General features: G+C 46.2%; 2 protein-coding genes across 2 annotated transcripts; both read right to left on the reverse strand.

Moving 5' to 3' along the window:
* Nucleotides 1-21: 21 nt before the first annotated feature.
* Nucleotides 22-1,976, reverse strand: ddt (D-dopachrome tautomerase). The gene is made up of 3 exons (XM_070924502.1): nucleotides 1,791-1,976; nucleotides 1,315-1,490; nucleotides 22-507 (listed from the first exon to the last, which is right to left on the reverse strand). The coding sequence occupies exons 1-3, from the start codon at nucleotides 1,896-1,898 to the stop codon at nucleotides 435-437; spliced, it is 357 nt and encodes a 118-aa protein (XP_070780603.1). The 5' UTR covers nucleotides 1,899-1,976; the 3' UTR covers nucleotides 22-434.
* Nucleotides 1,977-2,800: 824 nt separating this feature from the next.
* Nucleotides 2,801-4,950, reverse strand: chchd10 (coiled-coil-helix-coiled-coil-helix domain containing 10). Its single transcript, XM_070924491.1, has 4 exons — nucleotides 4,775-4,950; nucleotides 3,763-3,985; nucleotides 3,188-3,329; nucleotides 2,801-3,004 (listed from the first exon to the last, which is right to left on the reverse strand). Exons 1-4 carry the CDS (start codon nucleotides 4,813-4,815, stop codon nucleotides 2,985-2,987), a joined length of 426 nt encoding a protein of 141 aa, XP_070780592.1. The 5' UTR covers nucleotides 4,816-4,950; the 3' UTR covers nucleotides 2,801-2,984.
* Between the last annotated feature and the right edge of the window lie 11,620 nt (nucleotides 4,951-16,570).

Below are 16,570 nucleotides of genomic sequence, written 5' to 3' on the forward strand. Positions count from 1 at the left end.
CCAAAACACACACACACAGCCTTTATTTTATACAGATTTAATAGCTAAAATAGAGATATCCACTAAGTGAAGAAGAACGTGAGAGCCCTTCTGTTGCATTACACACTCGTCTGACAGGAAACTCGAACTCGAGTGTGGATCTTTTCAAAATCAATCAATCACCTGCACCAGTTTCATGAATGTATTCCAGTCCTGGAGGCTACAAGGTTCACCGTCCAGTTCACCTCATCCACGTCTTGGTGATTTGTGATTTAGTGAAGTGATTCAAGGGATGGCAACAGTTACAGGTCTACTAGTTCAAAGTAAATGGTATTAACATCATAACACAATGTTTTTTTTTTGTTTTTTTTTTACAGCTTTACTTCAGTGTGTGATTAATACTGATCCAATCTGTCTTCTTCTTCTTGTAGGAATGAGATTGTGCGATGTGTCCTTCACAAGAAGCTCATGACGGTTCCCTTCTTCCCGACCTGGTGAGGCTGCAGCGCGTGGAACTGAATCACAATCCTGCGAGTCAGAGCACAGCTGTCAATCATTTAACCCTGTGCAATCACCCAAATGTGACAAGAGGAGGAGGGTTAAAGTCCCTCGGCTACGGCGTGCTGGTGTTTCAAGGTTTAAAAGGCGTGCCGCTCTCTGTCTTGGAAGAGTTAGCTATCACAATTGAGAAACAATCTGTCGTGTATTTGGATGCTAATGCATTTTGCATAACACAGAGTTCTGCCTGTCTGCAGACAGACTAAAAAAAACGAAAGGATGAAGACGGCAGCAAAGACCAGGACAAGGGTCACATACTGCACGGGGTGCACTTAAGTCCAGCCGAGACACAACAATCTGTGTATCATATAAAGAACCCTGAGTTGATAAGGGTGTGAGATTATCCTGAAGCCTGGACGGATCAACCCGAGCTGGGTATGCAGACATAAACATGAAGAATAACTGTAGGCTGAACTCAGAGCTGTGTTTCTACTGCGGTTTTGCATTGCTAATGGTTACTTTTTATAAAACGAAATACACGTGTGTATATATATATATCGAGCCAAATGCCAAAATAAAATAAAAAATATATATATTTATACATATATACTATTCAAATGTCTCCAGAACTGTTGATGTCAGAGCTTATTGATACCACAGTCTTTAACATTTCAGGCCCAGGGCCCGTTTAATACCGGCTTTCTGTACCCATCCCTACTTGTTATTCCAAAACAGCTCTGTTCAGACTGTGCCTGTGCTACTCCAGTATGTCTTCATATCGCCATGCAAGCTTGATGACATGTGCGCAGGCAGAACGATGGCCTCCTAAGAGCTCACCTGTCTTCAGTCAGGCCAAGCTCTCCGGTCAGGAACTCAAAGATCTTGGCACTGTGCTCCTTGTTCTTGTCAGCAGTGTCGGTCACACCGATGGCAGACACCGACAGCATCACACACGGAGAGCAAGAGCCGGCTATCAGCATCTGCAGCCCGGGCGTCACCACCAGGTTCATCCTCTGAAGAGAAACAACAACAAAAAAAAACAGCCGCCGTGACTAACATGCCCCGCCCTCCGCACCTGAGAGACACCACATCTACACTCATAGAACTGTAGTTACACTGTCCGGTTACTAGACATTAACAGACACCTTCCAGCCAATTAGAATGCAGAATCCTAAAGAGTGTTTAAAGCTGTTTTTTGGCTGCGTGAACACACCGACATTCACGTGCACAGCAGCAGGGTTCACTGTACGTTACATTGAGCAAAGCTCGGGAGACGCGAGGCGGGGGAGTCAGTCTCCGGGAAGCGTACTCACGTCCTCGGGTTTTCCCAGAGCGGCGGCGGCGCTGCGGCACAGCTTCTTCATGAAGTCCTCGGAAAATGAGCTGGCCGGTAAATTACTCTGCAAGTCGAGGAAAGGCATCTTGACGGCTACTGGAATCGGGTCTGCCGAGGACTCTCTGTGCGGAGGCGAGGACGAAATGACCAGCGATAAGGGACAGCAAACTTCTTCCGGTTGGAACTTTCACAAGTGCGCGCGGTGGATGATGACGCCTAATTGCTGCTGCTTGCATGTTTTGCTAATTTGTAGAGAGAGAGGCGACATTCATTTCTAATTCACGGTGTTCATTTTGAATGCTAAAGAATTTAAATGTTTTTCAAATCGGTATCCTGGTCATGGGGCACGAAAAACACAACAATCCCAATTATCCGTTTGTATTAAAAAAAAAAAATCATTAAAGATACTCTTTTGTTATGTTTTGCAATAGTTTCCTCCAACTTTTAGTTTGAAAGCAGAGCCGGATGTAGCCACCCGCAGCGACCTTGACGCTGCCCCGAGCTGAAGGCGCCACGCTGGAGCGCCTCTGCTGGCCGCCCTCGATCATTACAAGGAAATGGATCGCCAAATAAACAACACATTGGATGCGTGAGACATTAGAATACACGTCACACACACACACACACACACACACACACACACACACACAGATACAATACGTAAAAGTTGAATACAAGTCTTAATGTATGAAAGATGTGGAATATTTGGAGTTTCTAGCTCGTAAATGAGAGCTGAATGCATGAAAAAGTGTCAATATTTTGGAAAGTATGGAGGTATGAACAAAGAAAAGACAGAGGAATATCCTTAGAGTTGAAAGTTTGAATGACTCAACATTGAAAAATGAGGGACTAGTTAAGTTGCAAAAAAAAAAGGTCTAATAATAATAATAATAATACTAATAATAATAAGCGATTAGACCGTGTTGTGAATTGTGGTTAAAAACATGACATGAGCAATAAAGATCACATGCCGACCGAATGCGCAAGTAGATAGCAGCTGTTTATTAAAGGTGTATCACTGTACATTAGCAAAACATTTCATTCTTTTCACAGTCATCGATCAACCAAAAAAAAAAAAACCCAACACGCTCACTGCCTGAGGTCATGTGATGTCTTACAACACGTCTACGGCGCGTTTCATGACGGAAACATGACAGCCGACACCCGTCCTTCACACCAGCGATGTCACACCTACAGAAAAACAGGAGGGAGGTCAACATTATAACATGAATAATGGGGTCATGAAAAAGCAAAGCTTGTTATGTCGGGACAACAGCTGTGTAGTTCATGTGCGTTACATGAAGCTGACATTAAATCAAAACCAGGTTCCCTATGTTAAGATAACAGTTCTTGAAAGGCACACCACAGACTCACCGTGGGAGTACTTGCACTGTTTGAGGGCCTCATTGAAGCCCTCGCATAAGCTCAGGTCAGTCTGGTTGGTGGCGCAGTCCAGGAACTGCCTGACCTCAAAGTGACAGGGGCCTGGCTGGGATGGAGCAGGCCGGGGGGGCTCCTGGAAGGATTCAAGCAAGGGGAGAAAAAAAAAAAACCCGCCTCACATCACACATTTGAGTTAAAATCTCACATTTCACAAGAGCAAAGCTGCTTGAAAATTAGAAATGGGCACAAGTGTCTTTACAGACTAATCCAGTCCTAAAGACAAGATCAAAGCAGGCAACACATGATCTCGATTTTCTAATAATAATAATAATGCTTTTAGTGAACTGATCTGCAGGGGCTCTATACTTCAAATCCTTGGGCCAGGCCTTTGAGCATTTCCAGATGGGGGGGCACCAAGACAAGTCAGACCCAAAACACACCCAGACACAAGTGCAAGACTTCCAAAAATATTTTTTAAAAAGTGGTGACCTATTTGGCATGTTAAATCCAGCTAGGTCCAGTTATCCAGCCATCCTAATCCTCTGCCAGATTACACTCCACCTTACCTGGTATGTAGGCTTGGCTGGCTCCGAACTGCTGCTGCTGCCCCCGCTGAAAGCTCCTGTGAGGGCGCTGCCGACGACGTGGCCCACGGCCGAGCCCACTGCCACCCCGGCGGCCGTGCTGGCCATCTGGGCCATGAGGCCTGGCCCCTGGGACGGAGCCGGAGCCTGGGCCAGGGCGGCAGGAGGTGGATGAGCTGGGGCGGGAGCATGGGATGGAGCTGGGCTACGAAACACAACAAGACAAAATACACTTTGAAAGGCCCAGCACCTCTCCTGAATTACACCTTCATACAATGCACTGAAACAATACTATTTATCTTTCATCAGCCTTTCATCAACATACTTGGTCTTTGCAAATGGAAATGATGTATGTGTTTGTGTATAGAGCCCAGGACGCGCGTTAATACCAGGTCTGAACAGGGCCAATGATTAATTGTCCTCCCAGGATCAGCTCTCCAGACAGTGTCACCTAACTGTAGCACACCTGACCTTCACACGGCTTCAAAAGTCCAGTTCTGGGTTTTCAAATCATTTAGATGCCTTTTATATACGTTTCTTTTGTTCAATTTATAGAGTCAGTGCAGGCACTCAGTCCACACCAACAACACTGTTGTGAGCTCTAGACGACCATAAAGGATGGAACTGTCATAACCAAAACATGACTGTAACGTGTAACACGTGGGAGCTCTGTGGCAACTGAAGAAGCCTCCACAGCTCCGTCTCTTCGCTGTCACCAGTCTGCCTCACAGAAACCTGACCCCTTTACGTAACGTTAGTGACCTTGCCAAGACTTCACCGGAGACTTGACCTGGTCCCGGCGACCCCCGACGCGACAACAATAAGCCACGCACGCCAGGTCAGGTGTTCGCCGGCAGTTTCAGCCTCACTACAGACCACCTATCTCTTAATATGTCACGTCTGTTGTTAGTCTCAATACGGGCCGCGCTTTAAACGGGACCGTCGGGATAAACCAGCACCAGACTGAGCCGGTTGTGGAAGTCACCGTGTGTACCTGGCCGGAGCTGAGGTGCGGCTGCGGCTTCCTCGGGCCATCTCTTCTTGGACCTCTTGACGAACCGGACCGAAGAACGGGAGGCTGTCGCTGCTTCTCTCTGACTGCTCTGCTCGGGTCACCGCCGGGCTGACGGCAGGGAGCTCGTGCACGTGCCACTGACCTTGCGCGACTTGCCGGCGAGCTACACGTAACACAAATGTCGCGAGACTTAACGCGCTGCCCCTCAAAATTCCCGACGTTTGCTCCCGCTGTGGGCTGAGCGTCGCACCTGTGGGCACACCGCCACCTGCTGGATTGGAGGGCAGGCGCATCGTGGTCCCACACCTTTTCCCTGGGACAGGGACGTTTTCATGCTCCCACCACCCGCCTTAAGTGTTATTTAAGCAAACCGAGGACGCATACATATATTCTAGCCACTTTCTACTGTAAAAATATACAATGAATAGAAAGTAACTAAATACATTTAAATCTTGTGCAATAAAGTAAAATTCCTTTACCCGTTCTGTAAACTTCTAAATTTGTAAATTTTAGGTGGTGTTTTTATATATTATATCTTGATTTTTTTTTTTATGTCTCTTGCTATTGTACTATCCTGTATGCTGCTATAACAATGCAAATTTCGCCACTGAGGGATTGATAAAGGATTATTTTATCTTATTTTACCAGTACTGCACTTAGGAACAGTTTTGAGGTACTTGAGCATTTCCATTTTATGCCACTTCACTACTCCATAAAACGATATTTATGACAGCTTTTTACTAATTACAAATCCAGTGAATTTGATGTGTGACAAATGAAGATATTTCATCACATTGATGCAACACTCTCATAAATCCAAAATGGCCATGAAGCAGCTCTTCTTACTGATGTGCCCTCATGTATACAACCAGAAACAGTGAAGGGAAAGATACCTCAGTATGAAGCAAAATATCTTCATTAATCTTATCGTGGCATGGTATGAATCCTCATGTCGCCCACCCCTGGCTATAATACTGTAATATATCACTGTATTAACATTGTATTCTGCATAATTTACTTAAGTAGGGTTTTGAATGAAGTACTTTCACAGGTAATGGGGTATTTTCACATTGTACTATTGCCATTTTGAGATTCTGAAAATAGGACATACAGGTTTAAATCAAACAGTCCATAGAATAGGCAAGCACCCTACTGGACTACTCACTGTAATAAACCCGGAAACTGTCAAACATGCACTGATAGATGGCCATAGACATGATGAAGAAAGAAGGGATTAATATTATTTCAGTTTATTTAGTTTAGTTTTTAAAAAAATCAAAACCCCACACAAACTGACAAACAGTAATGACAATAGTAATATCAATATAGAAGCAGAAAATGTAAGTAAGTGTGTGTGTGTGTGTGTGTGTGTGTGTGTGTGTGTGTGTGTTTGGGGGATATTGATTTGTACACCTGTATTTGATTAGGAGCAATGGTAATATATAAATATATAAATATCACTAATAAATGATGGAAAACACAATATTACACTGGGGAATCAGCTACGACAGATATCATTACCGCTCACACACTCCACACAGTCCAGTAGATGGCGGTAATGCTCCTTGAAGCTGGTTTGCCCACCGCCCTTAAAACTCGAAGAGGAGTCGCTCGCTGCTAGCCAACGGCAGCTCCGCTCCTGACAACACGCGCGGTTCCCCTGTACTTGTCGGCGGTACTGGAAAAATACTCAGAAGTTGGAGCTTCCGTGCAGCCGTTATATCGACAAAGACCCACAACCGGGGGCTCCGCGTTTTCTCCGTTATTTCGAAAAGGTTGAAGCACGCAAGTATGCACTTCATGTAGCACTACAGCGTCGGTTCGGGACACGAAGCGTGTTTAAAGCCCCCGTGACGATGTCGGCCGCCATGGACTTCCATTGTCAGATTGCCTCCATCATGGAGGTGCTAGCTAACGCGGCCGTGGCGGAAATTTGCAAAGTTGTGGACGACGGGTACGCGGTGGTTCATCTGGAAATGTCCCGGGGCCAGAAGGAGAACGAGTTCCTGCGGAGGAAAGTCAAGCTGCTGGAGCTACAGGTCGCCAGGTACCGAGCGGAGAGGGTGAAGGGAGCGGAGGGCTCCAGCCGCTTCCCCGGGGTCCGTATCCTCAACCGGCAGAACAGGGGCTCGCAGGCGGGTATGTTGGCTCGACACACACACACACACACACACACACATATGTATATATGTGTATATATATATATATTATGTGTTCAACATGACACTTGAAGTCTCTCACCTGGACTAACGTTAACCTTTAGGGCCGTAACACCAGAGTTACGTTGAAGGTCAGAAGTCCAGGTCTGGGCCAGAGTTAGTCTTCTGTAGGATTGAGTAGCGTTAAACTGTGTCTCACTAATAAGCTGTGCCAGTGGTACGTGTTCACGGGCTAGATGACACTTTAATAGCGGTTCCTTTTTGCGGAGGACGTTATGTTGAGTTCAGTTGTGGTAATTGGTGGCTAATTATCCTCCTTCCAATGTTCCACCAGGCCCCTCTCTGCAGGGCAGGACCAGGTTTCTGAACCGAGGTCCGGGGGCTCAGCTGTCCGCGCCGAAGGCCCAGCCTATCAACCTGGCCCAGGATCCCGATCAGGAGGTCGTCACCACCACCAAAACTGAGGTAGCTATTCCACAGCGCACCAGCACCAGCAGACCATCTTCATACAGGCCCCAGCCAATGTGCAGGATTCCAAAATGTCTGACGACAGATAGAGAGACCTGGCTTTAGTTTTTAAAAATGTCGCAGGGCTATGAGCCATGACATAGTTCTTGTTTTAAGGGGTTGCCATGACGATGTGCACTGGCTCCGTAGCTACACTGCGAGAACTGTTTCTGATGCTGGTAGAGATAGTGGAGGGTGAAGACCTCAGCAGTCTTCTCCTTGTCACCAACACAACTGAATTAAATGATCCTTTAGTACACAACGACAGGCAGGAGCTTTATTTTTAATCAGTTTGTCCTCTCAGTCAGCAGAGCCTGAGGAGGAGGGGGAGCTGCTCATAGTTAAGGTGGAGGGAGCGATGGAGACGGGAACCACCGACCACGAGGTGCCAGGAGACGCAGACAACCCCATGTCGCTAGCCACCGGCTGGCCGGCCCGACGCTGCAGCGAAACGGAGGTCAGTGGATCTAACATAGACCCCCTTGTTGTCGGCAGGACAGCCGGAACTGACAGCAGCGGCGGTGACACTACCCACAGTTCCCAGCCGGAGCTAACAGGAAGTGATGTCAGAGCAGGGGACAGTGAGCTGCCGAAATCGGGCGCCAACGTGACGACACACAGAGACGGCGTGCCAGCTTCCTGTGACGCCGTAGCCGACTGCAGGAAAGATAATGAGACTGCGCTAGACACATCCAAGTCCTCCCTGTCAGAGGTGATAGTCATTGATGGAGGGGGGGCGTCAGACAAGGATGGGGAGGAGTGTGAGAGGTCAGGTGTAGACCAGACGAAGAGAAAGGCAGGCAGAAGAAGAGGCAGACATGAGAAAACTACCTCACCCATGCTTCGGCGTGCTGGGCCGGAGTTAGTTCAGGCGAAGTTGGCTCTCCCTTGCGAGGACACTCCAGGACCCTCCAGTGGTGGAACTAGCTCCAGGATCAACTCCTCATGTGATGCGCCCAGCGTGGCTCTGCACCGCCCTGCGAGCCACCACAAACCCCTCTCCAGCAGCTTCCGCCTGGGCTTCTACCACGCCGCCACCATGGAGCGCCCGTACAGCTGCACCAGCTGCACCAAGCGCTTCTTCCTGCAGAAGGACCTGCAGAAGCACATGGCCAGGCACAACCAGGAGAAGCCCTACACCTGCCCGCTGTGCGGCAAGAGCTTCGTGTGCCAGAGCCAGCTGGACATCCACCACAACGTGCACACCGGAGAGAGGCCCTTCAGCTGCTCCGTCTGCAACCGGCGCTTCTCCCACCCCAGCAACCTCAAGAGGCACCAGAAGATCCAGCACTGAACACCAAGACCAGACCAAAGTTTTACAGCTGGGTTTGAGGACTAGGCTTTTTTTTTTTTTTTTTTTTTTAAACAGTACTAACTGATTCACTTTTTAATCCTGAGGTGTATTTTTTAAGACTTTTCACAGAACTCTCTTTTTTTTCAGAGAAACGAGATGGAAGCAAAATGTGATGCGTGCAGCCTTAATGAATGACACATAGTGAGCGTGAGAGACTGTCAGAGGACTGAGAACACTCCTCTTCCTTCATATTACTGCGACACCGCGCAAGCTGCACAAATGTCACCCAGCATTTTGACTCTTTTTGTAACATCCCGTCATGTACAAATGAAACCGCGAGGAACGTTCACGTAACAGACACCTGCTGCATGTCTGAGTGACAAGAGGCAGCATGAAGTCAGCAGTCTGAAAGGGGCCGTAGTAGGGCTGCAACTAACCATTATTTTCATTATCGGTTAATCTGCCGATTATTGTCTCGATGAATCGCTTTGGCTATAAAATGCTCATCGCATTTTCCCAGGGCCCCAAAGTGACACCTTCAAATTGCTTCCTTTGTTCAACCAACAGTCCAAAACCCCAAAGACTCTTCATTTACTGTCATACACGACAAAGAAAAGCAGCAAAAAAGCAGAAAAAAGAAGCTGAAACCAGCAAACGTTTGACATTTTTGCTTGAAAAATAACTGAAACGATTTATCGATTATCAGAGTAGTCAGCAACTCATTTTCTTTCGATTCAAACAATCGATTAATCAAGTGGTCGTTGCAGCTCTAGGCTGTAGACACGTTTCCTTAGATTTCATCTCCCCCCATGGTGGCAATAAAAGAACATCAGTATCAACTGAACATCATCACCAGTAGTCCCAGATCAAATCCTGCATATATATCTATATATAGATAGATATCTATATATATAGATATCTATATACGTATGTATATACACACACATATATATATATGTGTGTGTGTGTATATATATATATATATATATATATATATATATATATATGTGTGTGTGTGTATGTATATACTAGGTGAAGTGTTCATGAGTTACCCTCTTAGGACTCCTCACATCATTGTCAGCATGTAACATGCATGTTTATCCATTTTAATGTATCCTTTTAATCCGAACTATGAGCTCACCAAAGACGAGAGGGCCATTCGCACTCATGTGTACATATGATGTAGTACAAATATGCCAATAAATCATATTTTCAAAGGGTTTCATTGTATGGTGTCATTTGCTGTTGTAGTGGAAGCAGTCGTGGGATTAACGCTGCAATTGAAAGAAGATTTACACAAAGTGAATAACTGATCCCCAGGAAATGATTTGATCATATCAAACACACCAACCCAGTGGCTCCTATTTGAACTAAGAACTATTACTGTGTCAGAGTCTTGTGGGTTCTTTTTTGTCAGCTAAACGCCTCCCTCCTCTTTCCAGGGCCACGGATGTCTGACAAACATGAGCAGCCCTCAGAGCGAGGAGGAAAAGACGGATGAAGTGCAAGGTATCAGTCTTGTTTTTCCTGTCACATCGTTTTCCTGTGGTGGAAATCCCATTCAATCATTTCAACCTGCGCCGAGCAACTTCATGCACTCAAATGTTGATGGTTCTTTGTTTTGTTTTGAAGTTTAATTGTCACCAAATGGAACGGAGCGTGTTCTGTGATGCTCCATATCAAAAGACAGAAAGGAGGCAAACCATAACGCTGGTGATTAAACAATAGATTTCACTTTTCAAAGAATTTACTTCTTGTCAATAAATCCCAGAAAAAGACTCAAACCAACAACACGCAAGTCTGTCTCTCAGTACTGTCTGATTTCCTGTCTGTGGCTCTGAGCTCAAAGCCCATTGGTTCCTACTGAAGGCGTGAATCTTTAAAAACACCTCACAGATATATGGTTTCATGTTGAAAAAGGCTCCGTCATTTCCTCAAACAGCTGTGGGAGGAAATTGTGCATTTGTTGGGGACTATTTTTAGCAGCGGATGAATCCACATTTGGTGCTCTAGAGAATATTTGGGCAAGCAGGACGGCGTTTATAAACTCCAGTGCGTGTGTTCATGGTGATGCAGCTCTATGGCACAGAGGGAGAAGATAGAAGAGCACAGCAGGATGATGTTTTGCATGTTGGAGCACATTAAGTGCACGTGACATATGACTTACATACAGGCAGTTTTCAGATTGATTTCTGACTGACTGCAAGCAACTCATCTGCCAAACAATGCAGGAAATTACCAAATTGACATTCTATTAAAAAATGTCCATGTTGTTTTCAAATTTTGTAGTTTGATTTTATTACAGTAACTGCTCACAGCTGTTCAGGAATGTCAAGAATACAGAGTTGTAGTTATTAAGTGGAAACATGCAGCTTGTGTGCTCTTTGAAGCTGGTGAGACGAGACATAAACCTTATGTAGTGCACTGCACGTGAAAAGAAAACAGCGACTTATTTTTCTAACGCTGTTTTCTTTGGTGTGGGCTCGTCAGGTGGCACCCAAGAGAAACACTGTCCCTCCCAAACGCTGCTGGAACGGCAGGAGAGCAGCGAGACCGAAGACATGATGCGGCCATCTTGTTCCACATACACACCAGAAACTGTAGCATCATTTAGCAAAATAAAGACAAACGCTGCCCCTGGCTTCCCCACTGTTTCTAGAAGCCCTGCGTCCAAGCTTAACGTCATCGTCATCAACTCACTTCCCCGTGCAGCGGAGGACGGCGGTGGCAGCGGCGGGGCGTCTGAAGCTGAGGACGGGACACCTCTCACAGGTCAGGGCAACGCCAGTGTGAGGTCACAGTATCAGCCGCTGCTGTGTATTCCGATCAATGAGCCGCCCAGTGAGGTGATGTTTGAAGGTAATGCAGCCTACAGTAACCACATCTCTACCTTTAACAACCCCCCTGTTGCCATGGGGACAGTGGACTCCCAGCATTCTTGGTCTGGAGTCCAGCAGATGGACAACGCCCACTTCTCCAGTCAAAACCACCTTTATCAGAACCAGTCCCCGCAGCAGCAGACACCCCACCGCCGCTACGCCTGCACCTTGTGTTCACGCCACTACGCCCACCCATGCAAGCTGCGCCTCCACGAGCGTGCCCACACGGGGGAGAAGCCCTACCAGTGCGTCCAGTGCGGGAAGAGCTTTGTTCAGGTCTCCAGCCTCAAGCGCCACCAGATGGTCCACACGGGGGAGAGGCCGTTCCCCTGCCCCCACTGCGGGAAGCAGTTCTCCAATTCCAGCAACCTGAAGGTCCACCAGAGCGTCCACACTGGGGAGAAGAGGTTCCACTGCTCCAAGTGTGGCAAGAACTTCTCCTTCCTCAGCAACCTCATCAGGCACCAGGCTCTGCACACCACCAAGTAGAGCAAGTCGGACTGCTGCAATAAGGACAACACCACGGTCTTCCAAGGCTGGGACATTAAACGTAAACATCTGACATTCAGTGCCATTTCATGTGTGTCGTCACTGGTTACTGTGCCATGTTAGTTTGTCTAATGTTTGGAAAGTCTCAGATAGCAGACAGCAACAGCGTTCCCGCTCATTAAAAAGGATCTCTGGCAGTTTACATCAGTCTTCCTGTGGTGACTGAATATGTGTCTCTTTAGCTGCTAAATGCTAACACTATGTTCACCAGCTAGTCGCTAACCGTGTCGGCAACTGACACTATAAAATGACTCCACTCAACGCGTTCGCAATCAACAAAAAAAACTACTTGATTGTTAAAGGGGCCAGGATTCAGAGCTGTAGGATCCAGACTTGGGACGCCAGTCAGACTCGCAACTGGACTTGCCCTTTAAAGACTGATTGCAGAAACAATCTGACGGTTTGAAGTCAAGACACCCAAATAAGACATGATCATTTCATGCGTCCATTCAGCACCCATCATCTGCTATTAACAAACCCAGAACACATGATGAAATACAATCTGATTAAAACAATAAAGGAATCTTTAGCTACCATTGAGAACACAGAGGTTGTGTTTCAGCAGTATGCAAAATATATTCATAAATAAATGGTTCAGGTTTTCCCTTAATCCTGGCAGTGTGGCCAGTATTACTAAGATTCTGGCTTGCCCCCCCCCCCCCCCCCCCCCGCCGATGCTTTTAGTGTGACAAATGTTTACCAATGTCTTTGAAGCGTTTTAATATTCGTGTTTACTCGGGTAATTACGGTACGCGAAGGAACAAGCTCGCTGCACACCCGGAAGTAAACAGACAGCGTTTCGTGGTGTGATCAAACGAGGCTGGCTTCATTTCGAACGAGCAATTTAAGAGGAGTTTTTGTCTGGAGAAGCGGTGCCGTGCCGTTAGGGGTCAGGATGGCGAGTTGTGTCGATTTCCACGCTCAGCTGGCGTCCATCATGGAGGTGTTGGCTAACGCGGCGGTGGCTGAGATCTGTCAGCTCGTGGACGACGGGTTTGCCTCCCTGAGGCTGGAAATATCCCGGAGCCAGAGGGAGAACCTGGCCCTGAAAAGCAGACTGCGGCTGATGGAGGTCCGTTCAGGAGAGCAGTCCCACAGAGAGTCCACACCCACCCCGGTGGTGTCCTGTACCGGGAAAGGTTAGCTGTTCCGCCCGAAACTAACCCAGCTTTGTGTCCTGCATGGAGAACATTAGACACCAGACTCCACTCAAAAATTTGACATTTTAACAGTGTAACACGATAGGTTCTTACTGCTGCCTCGAAATGATGAAGTGCAGCAGATAGTGTTGGGCGGATCGATCCAAATATCGATAATATCGATACCAACGTTGGTATTGATATTGATCGATACCAGTGTAATGAGATCGATACTTTAGTTTCAGTTTCTCTCCTGTGTGCACTGCTGCGGTTTCGTCAAAGAGGCGACCTGGCTGTCTGTGTAAGTGCCGCTGATTTCAAGTGCCGCTGCTGCCACAGCGCGGAGTCGGGACACTTTGCTCCTCCTCCCCCCTCTTGTGTTTTGATGTTGTACCATCACGTGACTCAGCGGCGCCAGGCAAACAAGCGAGCAGGCTCAGCCGCCAGGCCCGGCCAGCAGCACACACACACACAAGCAGCACAGAGTCCAGAAATCCAGAAAAGAAGTGCAATGAAGGGAGAAATTTTATTAAATTTTTGTATTGTAGTTTCTGAACACTATACCTCAAAAAAATAATTTGTTTTAATTTGTTCTCGAGTGATACTTTTGTGCACTTTGTTTATTTAAGAAAAAAATCCAGACATGACAATGTATGGGGAAAAAATGTTTTGTTACTGTTCTATTATTTCTGAACAAAAACTTTTATTATGAAGTATTTTCTATTTACCTATAAACTTTGCCCAAATTCTGTCCTGGGTTTTTACTAATTAAAAATCCAAAGGAAAAATCACAAACACTTAAATGGTCATGAAAATTCATTCAGATTTAGCAATTTGATGATGTATCAACCTTAATTATTAAAAGGTATCGGTATCGGCGATTATGGCCCTGTATTTACTTGGTATCGGATCGATACCAAATCTTGCAGTATTGCACACCACTAGCAGCAGATAATTTGATGTTAAGAAAAGGTGTTGTTGTTGTTCGAATGACATATTTATCTTAAAAGAAGAAAGCGTTGTTACAGCCAGGCTAGGTAAGGTAAGGTAATGTTATGTTATGACGCGGAGACCATGCATTCGAAGCTAGCATCAAAAACACTGTAGCTATGGACATGGCGGACAGGGTTGTTTATGGTAGTACGGAGCACAGTAGTTTTAGTTAGTACTAGTCTTAATCATGTATACGTAACTTACACTAAGTGTATGGCACTATAGAGATTTGCCATTTGGAATTCACCATTAGACATTTTTAATTTCATCTTTTCCATTTGGCGTTTGGCTTTTCAAGCTGTATGTAAATGAGGGGGCGTGGCCCGAAGGCTGGAGGGGAGGGTTTGAAATGGCTGGGGGCGCAGAGGCACCTTATGGGCAGCAGGGGGAGCTGTCTGCCAAAGAGCACACTGCAATGAAGAGAACGGAGCGAACACAGTGAGCGGGGGTCAGAGGGAGGGCCAATTTTTCATGAGGCGATGGCTTCAACTTGATGAAAGCGTTCTAACGTTTCTGTCCACGAGGCCTCGCACTCAAAGTCACCCGTGAAAGGAGCGTTAACAAGTCCACCGCAGTTCTCTATCGGTCTGATGGCGAGAAAGCGGCGGACAGTGCAGCAGGTAAGAGGCTAACATTAGCAACTAGCTAACTTATGGTAGCGACTAGCTAACTTATATTAGCTGCTATTTGCTGCAAAGGTTATGTTCATACCACAGCTACTTATTCTTTAGCCAGACTATTTGTGTAGTTGTCCCTAATGTCGGAAGGAGTTGTCTACTTCATAGAACTCCACCATTAATATGTTTATGTTTGATGCTAGCGTCACCTGCCCTGGTGACTTGGCTGCTGTCAGCTGATCTTCTGCTAGTCACTGTGCGGTCTGCACTAATTTAACACGATCTGTCCTCTGTGGAATGAGGAAACAACCACAGCTAACACTGTAGTTCAGTGTTGTCTTGCTACCCACCTGGTGTCAAGCAGGAGGGAGGAGCCACACTATGCCATATTTCTGTATCTCAGTACATACAAGCCTCCTCCTGAGTTAGAAAAGCTTGCACGTTTTCTTTGTCACCTGAGCATCAATCATGACCAAGTATTGAATTAGACACGAATACACAGCAACAGGGAAACATGGTCATGTATCAAATCAAGCCAAACCACGTTTATTGGTCACTCCACCGCATACACAAGCATGTACACAAGTGTATCTGTAGAGGACTGTAGAAGTCTCAAAATGTAATAGGCCACTGTTTTTTGTTTTGTTTTTCCTGTTGCACTGACTTGTCCTCCTTCCGGCAGACAGAGATGTTTCACCTGAACATCACAGTGAAAGACCACTTGGTGTCACAGCTTTGGATCAGCGGCCTGCTGCAGTGTTTCCAGATGTGCCCGCTGGGTCACAGCACAAGCTGGATGTTACATGATGCACGGCTGATTCTGTAACCACTGGATCATCGGACACCTCTAGACTCAGGACAGTTTCTCTCACTCGGACACATTGACAGTCTTGTATTTCATCTTGTACAGTTTTTTATGTATTTATATGATCTATAATTACCTTGTTTTATTTTGCTTATTGTATTTTGCTTGTTGTATCTTGCTATTCCCTACTGTACAATTCTGTACTCTCTGTAATTGCTGATGTGGAGCCTGGATTTCCCTAAGAGGGTCAATAAAGTGCAATCTTTTCTTAACCAGCAAAGATGAGCAGACTTTTTGTGCCGTACGTTATTTGCTTTGGCAGATCCGCTGCTGAAATTAGAGAGATATGACGGCTCATTTGGCTGCCAACTCAATATTGGCAATGGATTAATGACCTTTCCTCCTAATTGGCCAACAGGAAGTTCTTCGTTTCTGTTGATTTCACTTGACCAAATACCGAGATCACATGTATAATACCACAGGGATCCGTTCTGGTTCCGGTTTGGTTTTCTCTGTGCATGTGTATGTCTTCCTGCAATCTCTTTTCAAAGCTCTGGAATCGTCGGCCTCGAACACCTCTTTAAACAGTGCAGCAACTCTGTGGCTCTCTCAGCACCAGGTCTGCCTGTTTAACAACAGCAACATGCCAAGAAATGATGGAAGTTTCTATCAACTCTGAAGTATCTCAAACATCAGAGCAGTTCCACCTGTTAGTCACACAGGGAGAATGTGACTGTGTCTTTATATCGCCATGTAAGAGTATTGTAAGGCCCTATTAACCTACCGTAACACCAGAGTTAGGTGACACTCTTTTTGCGGAGGACGTAATGTTG

Source organism: Enoplosus armatus, chromosome 2, assembly GCF_043641665.1.
Source record: "Enoplosus armatus isolate fEnoArm2 chromosome 2, fEnoArm2.hap1, whole genome shotgun sequence".
Classification (NCBI taxonomy): Eukaryota; Metazoa; Chordata; class Actinopteri; order Centrarchiformes; family Enoplosidae; genus Enoplosus; species Enoplosus armatus.